The sequence below is a fragment of the Podarcis gaigeae genome (genome assembly GCF_964106915.1).
Source record: "Podarcis gaigeae genome assembly, chromosome: 2".
NCBI classification, from domain to species: domain Eukaryota; kingdom Metazoa; phylum Chordata; class Lepidosauria; order Squamata; family Lacertidae; genus Podarcis; species Podarcis gaigeae.
The window spans coordinates 32544735-32555631 of NC_139679.1; the positions used below are offsets into that span (position 1 = coordinate 32544735).

Here is a 10897-nt window from a genome sequence, read left to right on the forward strand (position 1 = left end):
TCCCTCCCATTCCCTTTTTCCTTGTATGCCACGTCTTTTCGATTATAACCCTGCCTTACGACTGATTTCTGTAAGCTGCTCTGGGAGCATTTTTCCAGCTGTAGGAGAAGGGTAGAAATCCTTTGAATGGCATCTCTTCCTACCAGAGCCCTTTTGAATTCAAGAGGCCCCAGATGCATCGAGGGGGACAAGCAGATGGGCATGCTTGGAAGGGAAGCAACATCAGCTATGCATATCAAGAAACAAGGAGAAGGAGCTGTGGATCCTTTAGTTGTTGAGTTAGGACAGGGATGGGGAGCTAGTCCAGATGTTGCTGGACTACAACTCCCAACACCCCAGGCCCACTGGCCATGCTGACTGGGGCTGATGGAAACTGGAGTCCAGAAACATCTGGGTGGGTCACACAGACCTCCTACCGTTGGGAACAAGGCCCTAGCTGTTTCTCTTCCTCAGCTCTGCTTGCACACCAAGAGTTGAGTAATGAACCCAGCATGTAAGGATGGCAAGCGCTGCACCTTATCGATGGGGGTCCCTCACCCCTTCCACATGCATCCCTCAGCCTGGCACACCCACAAGCAGATCTCCGTAACACCTTGCGGTCCATGCAGGTTATACGTGTTGTGGCTGCACGACAAGAGGGGGATCAGCAGCGGTGGAATTTTCACCCCAAGAAGGCCAATGGAGCAGAGTAGGGTTATGTCACAGCCCTGACAATGCCAGGCCTCTGCATCAGATGAGCACTGCACAGGCATCTGGCTTCAGGCGGAGCCCCCGAGCGGCCAGGAGAAGCAGGATGCCGGCCAACCCCTCGGTGCCGAAAGAGAGCCAGGCAAGGGCCAGGGACCAGCCAAAGGCGATGCGGACGTGCTCGAAGCGCTGCTGGTCAAACATGCGCACTGTCTCGGCGAAGGCTGCGCTGGAGTAGCAGATGTAGGTGCTGGTTCCCGACAGGGTCAGCAGTGCTGGGGGGAGGGGGAAAGGGGATGGGTCAGTGCCAGTCCTGTAGCAGACACTGCCAACGACCAGGGCTCATGCCGTGGTGCTCCTAACCATGATAACTCAAAGGAGCATCCCAGTACGTTTCTGAGCACAATTCAAAGTGTTGGTGCTGACCTTTAAAGCCCTAAACAGCCTCGGTCCAGTATACCTGAAGGAGCGTCTCCACCTCCATCGTTCTGCTCAGACACTGAGGTCCAGCGCCGAGGGCCTTCTGGCAGTTCCCTTGCTGTGAGAAGCCAAGTTAGCTACCAAACTACCAAGCCAAATAGCTACCAAAATTTTAGAAGACATCTAAGGCAGCCCTGTTTAGGGAAGCTTTTAATGTTTAATAGGTTATTGTATTTTAGTGTTTTATTGGAAGCCGCTCAGAGTGGCTGGGGAAACCCAGCCAGGTGGGCGGGGTATAAATTATTATTATTATTATTAGTCAGAGGCAGTAGGGTAAATATTATTGTTGTGAATCATCATCACAATTAAAATAGCTGGATTTATTCATATGATGGATGCTCCGAATAGTATTGAATGATACAGTATTCTCATGTTTTTTTTAGTGGGGTGGGATTGAATCTATATGCAGATTTGGCTCATTAACCTGGGAAGGTAGCCCTAATAATAATAATGTTTATTATTTACACACCATCCACCTGGCTGGGTTTCACCAGCCACTCTGGGCGGCTCCCAACAGAATATTAAAAACACAAAAAAATCAAACATTAAAAACGTCCCCAAACAGGGTTGCCTTCAGATGTCTTCTAAAAATCAGATAGTTGTTTATTTCCTTGACATCTGGTGGGTGGGTGTTCCACAGGGCGGGCCCCACTACAGAGAAGGCCCCTCTAGGAGAAGGATAACTCTTGATGCTAAACCACTGCTGCTGAAGAAGATGAAGGACCTGTGGCCCTCCGGGTGTGCTTGGACTTCAGTACCCATCTTAGTGGCTGGGGGCTGACAAGAGTTGGAAACCATCAAGTGTTAGAATTCCTGCTCCGTGATTGCAGTCATGGGATTATTGTCCATCACATGACAGTGTATGTTTTGACTCCACAGAGTGGGAAGTGACGGAGACAGGATGTTTGTGTTACTGTGTTCCATGAAATGGGACTATTGTCCTTTGTTCTTTTTCTCTTTGATGTCTGATGCTAGAGTGAGAGGGAGCCACGTTGCAGTGCTCCATGTGTGTTTATATGTAAATAAAGCAGATTAGCCAAAACGCCGAGTTGCTAAGGTCTGTTACGCATGATGCGCAAACTCTGTGGATCCCTAATGTGCCGGTGTCGGTTGGCATCGGTCGCTGTGATGTTCGGGCTGAAGAAAGCTTTTGAAGCTCCCAAACAATTGACCAGGAGGGAGAGAACATGCCAGCCGAGCATGTGTCTTTGCCAGGGTCCTACTCAAGTGTAGGCTGAGCTCCTAGCATCAGGTCCCCCCATCCCTTCTGCAAAGGCTCCTCTGCTGTTCTGAGCAGTCAAGAGTCCTGCTTTTTCTGCCTTCAAGGAAGGGGAAAGACAGTGAGGACAGGTCAGGAGTCAATGATGAGACAATATGTGGTTCCCATGGCACCAAGACCACAGCACACTCGTTTGCACCTTGGTCTCCCCAAGGGGCAACTGTGACCTGATGACACTAAGACAGAATCTGCTTAAGTATTCCTTGAGAGCAAGTGTTTAATGACATTCTGCCATGTTGTGGGGGGCGGGAAGAGAGAGACTGATAAAGAAAGAAAACCTGGTCCCCCCCCCCAAAGACATAGCTTCACTCACCACCCAGCAGAAAATAGCAGCCTGTGAAGAGCAAAAGCCTGGAGCTCTGGACCAAGGAACCGATGACCCCACAGATCCAGCCAAAGACGATCAAGATGAGGCTGAGAGGCAGCAGGACCACAAAGGCTCGATGCATGGCTGGCAGAGAGACAGAAGAGGGGGACATCCAGTGGAGGGGGAAAGCAGGGTGGGGTATTGGAGGATAGGCGACTGCAGCTTTACAGATGACCCCAGAGGTCACTGAGTCCAACCACTGGGCAATCCAGGAACCTTAGTGCTACAGCATTCCTGATAGGTGGTCACCCAGCTTCTGCTTTTTAAAAGCCTCTGATGAAGGAGAGCCCCCCACCTTTCTGTTTCCTCCCCGTGACATTTTATTTCAAGAAACAAATCGCCCTGCTCCCACCTCCAAAACAGTGCTCGTCTTCAACCATAATCTGATTTACAGAAGGGCCTCCAGCGATAAAGGCTGGGCTCACACTCCCGCTTACTGTGCACCTACTGCTTTTCCAGTGCTGGGTATTTAATCCATATTCACACATTATCTAAAACAGGCATTAATCCTTTTATAAAATACCAGTGTTGGATGCAGCTGTTTCTCAAACCAGCTTCACACAGATTAAAGTCCTTAAAGGTAAAGGTAAAGGGACCCCTGACCATTAGGTCCAGTTGTGGCCGACTCTGGGGTTGCGGTGCTCATCTCGCTTTATTGGCCGAGGGAGCCAGCGTACAGCTTCCGGGTCATGTGGCCAGAATGACTAAGTGCTTCTGGCGAACCAGAGCAGTGCACGGAAATGCCGTTTACCTTCCCGCCGGAGTGGTACCTATTTATCTACTTGCACTTTGACGTGCTTTCAAACTGCTAGGTTGGCAGGAGCAGGGACCAACTGCGCCTAATTGGTCTATGGCCAAGGTGTGGACACTTTTGCCTAGGGTAAAGACGAAGGGGAGGGGGGACCAGCTTCACTGACCACTAAGGTGGAAAAGTGAACACACTCTGAAACTCAACATCAGAGGTGCAACTCGAGGTGCCCCCAAATGACCACTCTTAAGAGTGGCAGATGAGGGCAGCAAACAGGCCCAGCACCAGCACCTGGGGCTCATCCTGGCCACCACATCATCCTTTCTTGCTGCTGCTGCTACTTTTTATCATCATTAAAAACATTTTATAGCCAGGGGTTAGTTTACCAGGCATATACAGGGTTACAGAAACTAATTTTATTATTATTTTCTTTTAAAAAAACATATGATCCATTTCTACCACAAAACGGGATTTATTCCCACTTAAATGTGTTCAGCAAATGCAAGCTCTGTATCTTCCCTGTAGTCAAGATGGTCCTATGATCCAAGTCAGTTTAAAATGTGAAGCTGTACAGTATATGCTCAGTGTGTACTTTCTTAAATTGGAGTTTGAAAAATGTTTGCATTCCTTTTTAATTTGTTTGCTTTGCTCTAACATGGAGCAGTTGTAGAGCATGGAATAGTGATGGGAACAGAGAATATAAAGGTTGATCTTGTGCTTCATGACTGAACCCTGTTGGATCGGGCAAAAAGGCCTTCTAGTCCCAGTATCCTGTTCTCACTGTGGATAAGCAGATGTTTATGAGAAGGCCACAAGTGCAACAGGGCACTTACCGTATTTTTTGCTCTATAAGACTCACTTTTTCCCTCCTAAAAAGTAAGGGGAAATGTGTGTGTGTCTTATGGAGCGAATGCAGGCTGCGCATCTATCCCAGAAGCCAAAACAGCAAGAGGGATTGATGTTTTCACTGCGCAGTGATCCCTCTTGCTGTTCTGGCTTCTGAGATTCAGAATATTTTTTTTCTTGCTTTCCTCCTCCAAAAACTGTGGCCTGGTGCGTCTTATAGAGCGAAAAATATGGTACCACTTCTGATTCCCAGCAGCTGGGTTTTCAGATGAATATGGCCTTCGACAGAGTGGACGGAACATTGCCATCGTAGCTAATGACCATTAACAGCCTTATCGTCCATGGGTTTGTCTAATCCTCTTTAAAGCTGACCACTTTGGTGGCCATCCCTACATCAGTCAATGTGGTAATGCACACACAGCCATCTAAAAGGGTCCCCCCCTATAGCCACGAAGCCCAGGGTCCAAAATTACCCAACTTCATCACGCCACCCCCACCCCAAGAACACACTTCCAAACTCCATCTTGCTATACAGAAATTCTCACCACCATCCAAAAGGCTGAGCCCACATTAGGCTGCCTACTCACATATAAGATGCTGGAGCGATGCGGGAACTTGCCAACTCTCTGTGCCGAACGGGTCTATCAGAGGCGTGCAGGCGTTCTGCCCTGGGGAGAAGTGACAAGGAGAGGAACAGCATCAAGGGATGATCAGAGATCCAGCCACAGAGTTTGCCATTCCAAAATGCTGCCTCCCACCTTCAGCAGTGCTAACCTAGACAGGAAATTTTACATCTCCAACACATAATATATCTGGGACCTTGAACAGACAAGAGAGGTGGAGCTAACTGGGTTGAGGCCGATTACCATGGGACTCCTCTTATTAAGCCCAGAGCCTTTATTGTTAATAAAATGGGGTGGTGGGAGGGCACAGTGGTGGCTGGTGCCCATTGACATGGGTGGGGTGGTAGGCCACGAGATTAACAGTAGATGGAGCCCGAGGCAATGACAAAATCAACTACCGTATTTTTCGCTCCATAAGACGCACCCGACCATAAGACACACCTAGTTTTTAGAGGGGGAAAGCAAGAAAAAATATATTCTGCGCAGAGCATGTAAGCAGCTCTCACTTTTCTTGCTTTAAACCCTTCCGTCCCTCCTCCCGCTTCACTGAGAAGCCAGCAGAGCAAGCTGTGCAGCTCTCGCTGAAGCCAGCAGAGCAAGAGCGAGAGCTGCGCAGCACCTCTTGTTCTGCTGGCTTTCCAGCAAAGCGGGATAAGGGATGAAAGGGAGCTCTTACAAGGGAGCGTTGAGCAGAGCCTGGCAGCAGCTCTTGCTGACTTTTCCAGGAGGTGTGGGAAGGGACAGAGGGCAGCCCGTCAGTCCCTTCTCCCTTCTCGGGGAAAAGCCCCCAAAAGCTGCATACACGCTCCGTGCGGCTCTTTAAAGGGAGCACTGAGCAGAGCCTCCTGCCTGCATTCGCTCCATAAGACGCACACACATTTCCCCTTACTTTTTAGGAGGGAAAAGGTGCGTCTTATGGAGCAAAAAATACGGTAATTCTAGTTTTTGCCCCATCCTCTTTCCTGCTGAGTTCTCCAAGGGCAATGTAGATGGAAGAGGAGGAGGAAGCTGAAAGCCAGTACCATCCCCTGGACTGCCTGTAAGTAAAAAAGCCAAGGCAGGTGTGGCACTGTCTGGGGGAAGTTGGTGGGGCAGGGCCCCATTTGCCGTAAAGGACCAGTCTCCACTGAGTGAGCAAATCAAAGCAGCTGGCCGACCTGCCTCACACTCATTTCTCCCTATGACATTGCAACAGCAGCTCCTTCATTCCCCTCTCTGTTTTGTATCCGTCCAAGGTACCTGAATTATCACTTTTTGGCAATGGAGGAGTAAGACCTTGGGCTAGGAAGTGCATTCTTCAGGTGTGGGGTGGAACTAGCAACTTGAAAATTTCTGAAGGTCTTCGCACAGCACATAATTATTTTTCTGCCTGTTTAAGTAATTGCAATGTGTTGTGCTGTGTGGTTTTTAATTTTAATTGTTTTTTTTTTAAAAAAAAATTGCTTCTTCTATGTCTATGAGTTCAGGTTGCAATACAGTACAATAAAATGCCTACAGTATAAGAAAAAGAGGCAATAAAGATGCAGTCAAAGACCAGTTTGAATGGGCCACCTGAATGAATCTCACGGACCATTGTTTGGGAGCCCTCACTCTAAAGGCCTGGGGGACTTTCAACCTTCCCTTTCCTCCCAATAGGACAAACTGGTGTTCACGCACAGCAGAGGATTCCCAAAAGGTTCCAAAATCCCAGAACCAAACAGCTTGAGAATGACAGCAATTGAACTTGACAGAGAGGAAAATTCCAACCTCAGCTGTATGGTTGCAAATGTACTTCTGGACTGTTGCTATTTGTGGGTCGGATTCAAATCACATGCTAACCCATTTAGCCTGTGCAATTTAAGGGGAAATCAACACCATACATTTAAAGCACATGGCACACACACCTTCGCAAGAATCCTAGAAACTTTACATTCCCCCTACGAAGCCACAATTCCCAGCCCCATTAACGAACTATAGTTTCCGCAAAACTGACCTTTTGCGACAAGGAAAGTGGGGGGGGGGGGAGAGGGGAGGACACATTGGAACATGGGAGTAGCCAGGATTTATTGGGGGGGGGGGACGGGCTTTATGTAGCGGAGGGCAAGAACCGAGTTATCAGCGATGCAGTTGGTCAGTTAGTTAAGTATTCTTATTTATTTACTTGATTTTGGGGAGGGCAGCTGCCCCGCCCCCCGGCTACGTCCATGCACTGGGAAATGTGGAATAACAACGGCTTGATTCAAGGACTCCCGCAAAACAAATCAGGATGGCTGTTCGGTAAACAGGTGGCGTGGGAGCGACCTCCGAGAGAGCACAGCTCAGATGACAGCAGCTGGCTCTACTCCGCCCGCCCCCGGCTGTGATTTATTTAGCAGGGGGCATATCCACATGAGCCCAGAGGTGCATCAACACCCAGGGGTGTCAGAACTCCTGATGGGCGCCAGAGCGTCCCTCTGACATTTCATATCTTTGATGGAAGTTCAATCGGGTCTCTCTTCTGAACAGAGAGCTGAAGAAAGCGCTGCCTCTGCTTCCCCCTTCCCTTTCCTCCTCTTTGACACCCCAGCCCTCCTTTCTCTCCAGGAGGGCGGATTCTTGGCTGCAATCCAGTTCTTTCCTTCTTTAATCTCTTCCCCCACCCTCACCCCTCGGCCCCAGCACAGAAAGTTATAAATGCGCGGAAATCCGTGGAGGTTAAAGCACCACCGGGATGGCTGAAATTCTTCGATTGCCAGCAAAAGGGGATGGAACAATTCCAGCTCGCCTTCACCTTATATCAGGATACTGCGATTATAAGGCACCGGGATCCCTTCTCCCCACCCCCAAATGTATACACAAACCAGGGAGTACAGCTAGTTGCGTCGGGATAGCCCAGGGGGGTAGGAGAGCAGGGGCTTGGGAAAGGGCAGTCAGAGCTCCTGCTTTGCATGCAGGTGGTCCCAGGATCAATCCACTGCATCTCCAGGGACGACGGTGAGAGAACTCCGTGAGAAAACCTCGAGAGCTGCTGCCGGCCAGTGTTGGCAATACTGACCTAGACGGACTAGTAATGCAGCGTCCTATCTGCCTAAACAAACGGGTGAAGCAGAATCAAGGGCAGAGGAATGCCGGATGCCACAACTACTCACCACCAAGTGATTCATCTTGTGACCCGACGGCGATTCCTCTGTTAGCAGAAAGTTTTTTCACGACTACTGAAACCGGCAGATCCAAGCCTAAGCTCGTGTATAGGTTTTTTTTTTGTGGGGGGGGGGGCGCTCGACCCCCGGCGCGATCCACTTTGGATCCCAGAAAGAGCGCCCTCCTCTCCGGATCCCAGTGCCGAGGGAAGCGCGGGATGCTCCCGTCGCGAACCCGAGGAAAGAAGGCGCGCGCGGCGCAGCCCTACCTTCGCAGAGGCGCCAGAGTCCGGAGTGGGAACTCAGCTGCTGGGCGTCCCAAGCGCTGCTGTTGGCCGAGTCCACGCTCACCAGGTACCAGTAATCGGTGCCCAGGGCCGCGGCCAAGAAGCCGAAGCTGAAGAGCCCGCTGAGCGCCGCGCCCAGGCAGAGCGCGCCGGGAGGCACCACCGCCAGGGCCCGGCGGCAGCCGCAGCACCTCGCCACCATCCCGCCGCCAGACTTGCTCGCACAGGCACGGCCGCCCGCCGCCGCCGCCGCTGCTGCCTCTGGCGGCGGACACGTGGAGAGAAACAGCGGCAGCCGAGCGGGAGACTCTCCCTTTCTCACTGCAACGCTCCGGGGAGGGGGCGAGGGAGAGAGTCAGGTGGAAACGCGCGCGCGCCCCCCAGGCCGCATCTTCGCGGGGGTTGGGGGGCGAAGCCGCCGGGTACTTGCACCCCAAATTGGGGCGACCGCAAAAAGCCACCCTGCCAGCAGCAAGCTTCAAGGTCAAAGGCTCCCTTCGAGGAAGCTGCGATCCTCTTTCCAATTAAGTCCCCCACCCCCACCCCAGCTCAGTTCAGTGGGAGGTGGATTTCCCGGGTCTCTTGTCCCTTAGAGGGCGCCTCTCATCATCCCGCCATTCTGAGAGTAGGGAGGGCGCCTCTCCGGATACTTTCCCCTGTGCTTGCTTTCCCGCTCAGGAAAGCGCGCGCGGCGTCGGCTGGATCTGCAACTCTTCTGGTGAGCGAGGTTTAAACCAGAGGCAGGCGCTCCTTCTTGGACGGATGCCTGGAAGAAAAAGACCCCGCGGTCTCTTCCTTTCCTTCCCCTGCAGAGACCAGCCACGTCCCTCAGCCGAGCCCGCCTTGCTTCTCAAAAGAGCCGGTCTACTACAGTTCGTGGCTGCATGGGAGAGCGCTGCTTTCCTTGCAAAAGGCCCCCAGGTTGAGTCGCCGGCACCTCCAGCTATGAGAGGATGGGAGAGCAGCTGCTAGTCGGTGTAGGCAATACTGGTCTAGATAGACTAATGGCCCTACTCCTATGGTTCCCTGCCCCCCCCCAGGAGCCACCAGCTAGAGTGGATTTCAGAATGAAAGAGGCAAGCCGCAGTGCTTAAAGAGGTCTGCTTGCTACTCCTTTGGTTTTTTTCTGCCAGGGCACCAGAGAAGGCCTTCCCCCTCCATTCCTAGGCACTCACGAAAAGCCTGTGAAGAAGGCTGAAGCAGGCTGAGAGTGACTGGCGAGCTTCATGGCTAACATAAATGAGAACCTGCAACCAACACAGCACTCTCATATAAGAGCCAGGCTTGTAGCTGGGTGTTGAAAACAATGCCTAGACAGAGCTCTGATAGTAAATCAAAATAATAAGAGAGAGACAGCTGGGGAAAGAGCTTTTGATGAGTATGAGGGTTTTTTTGTACAGCGGGTGGGGTTAGTAAGCGACAATGCCATCACCTTTGGAGCTAACACAGAATGTGAAGACATTGGATGATGTTAAGTGACCTAGTGGTAAGCTTTATGTTCGGTAACCATTTTTTATTTTAAATTGTTAATTGTTGAACTGTCAGTTAAGGTGTTATTGGCATCCATCTCTCTCTAGAGACAATGGAGTCACAAGCCTGGGAAGTGTGTATGGAGGTCCTGGGCTGTCCAGACAACAAAATCTCCCCACCTCCCCCAGCCTCTCTGATGTAGTCCAAAGGAAAACAGAACAATACATTTGGCACCAGCTTGGCTGCTGGTGTTGTTGGAAGGAGACATACAAGGCACCATACAACCATCCTAGGGAATACACTCCGAATTTGTGTAGGGTTTACTTCTTAGCCCAGTTTTTCAACCTTTTTGGGTCCACAGCTCCCTTGACTAACTACATCCTTTCTGCAGCACCCCTGTGGGGTTCAGGAGCTCAGTTATATCACCCCTTGCCTGCAGAGCCAGCAGCCCCTCACCCCTTTTTGAACACCCTCCTTGTGGTGTTCCCTCAGCCTTCTCTCTTCTCCTTGGGAGTCCTCTGGGCAGCCGCAGCTGCTGCCTCTGGTCTCCGAGCTGCACCCCCTGTCCCAAAGAGAGGCGCATCCTCACACTGCCCCACAGGGGACTGGGAAGCACCCCATGGCCAGCTCCCGAGGCACCATTCGCTTGGGGAGCTTGTAGCCAGGGCTGCTGCAACAAACAGCTGTGCGAGTCTTTGGGAGGCAGAGATGCAAGGGCATCAGAGGAAGAAGGTAAGGTAAGGTAAGATGCGAACCAAAACACCTCAAAACTATTATATATATATATATATATATATATATTCGATTTCAGGAGACTTTTGAAGGACTATAGATAGTGACTGCTGGACAAATTCATATGTATGCAATACATGTAATATGCAATGATAGCACTGTAAGTTTTTTTTTAAATGAAGATAAAAGAAAATCATTAGTCCTGGTGGCCCCAATGAAAACATCTGCAAATGTATTGGATCCATTAGTATGAAGATTCCAATTTAAGTGCAAATCGTTC

At 50.7% G+C, this 10897-nt stretch overlaps 1 protein-coding gene and 1 long non-coding RNA gene across 2 annotated transcripts; one reads left to right on the top strand and one right to left on the bottom strand.

The window, feature by feature from the left end:
• Positions 1–4: 4 nt before the first annotated feature.
• TMEM235 (transmembrane protein 235) lies at positions 5–9488 on the bottom strand. Its single transcript, XM_083727854.1, has 4 exons — positions 8398–9488; positions 4995–5075; positions 2760–2897; positions 5–962 (listed from the first exon to the last, which is right to left on the bottom strand). The coding sequence occupies exons 1-4, from the start codon at positions 8615–8617 to the stop codon at positions 730–732; spliced, it is 672 nt and encodes a 223-aa protein (XP_083583980.1). The 5' UTR covers positions 8618–9488; the 3' UTR covers positions 5–729.
• A 234-nt stretch (positions 9489–9722) lies between these two features.
• On the top strand, positions 9723–10788 carry LOC310839355. Its single transcript, XR_014561468.1, has 2 exons — positions 9723–9965; positions 10020–10788. It is a non-coding gene; the product is annotated as an uncharacterized lncRNA (long non-coding RNA).
• Positions 10789–10897: the final 109 nt, after the last annotated feature.

What these genes read in the sequence shown, in the direction of transcription:
- TMEM235 (XM_083727854.1), bottom strand. Translation starts at nt 8,617, where the DNA reads ATGGTGGCGAGGTGCTGCGGCTGCCGCCGGGCCCTGGCGGTGGTGCCT. An exon ending in ACTCTGGCGCCTCTGCGAAG is followed by an intron (nt 5,076 to 8,397) that starts GTAGGGCTGCGC and finishes ACTTCTCCCCAG; the next exon opens with GGCAGAACGCCTGCACGCCT. An exon ending in ATCGCTCCAGCATCTTATAT is followed by an intron (nt 2,898 to 4,994) that starts GTGAGTAGGCAG and finishes TCTCTCTGCCAG; the next exon opens with CCATGCATCGAGCCTTTGTG.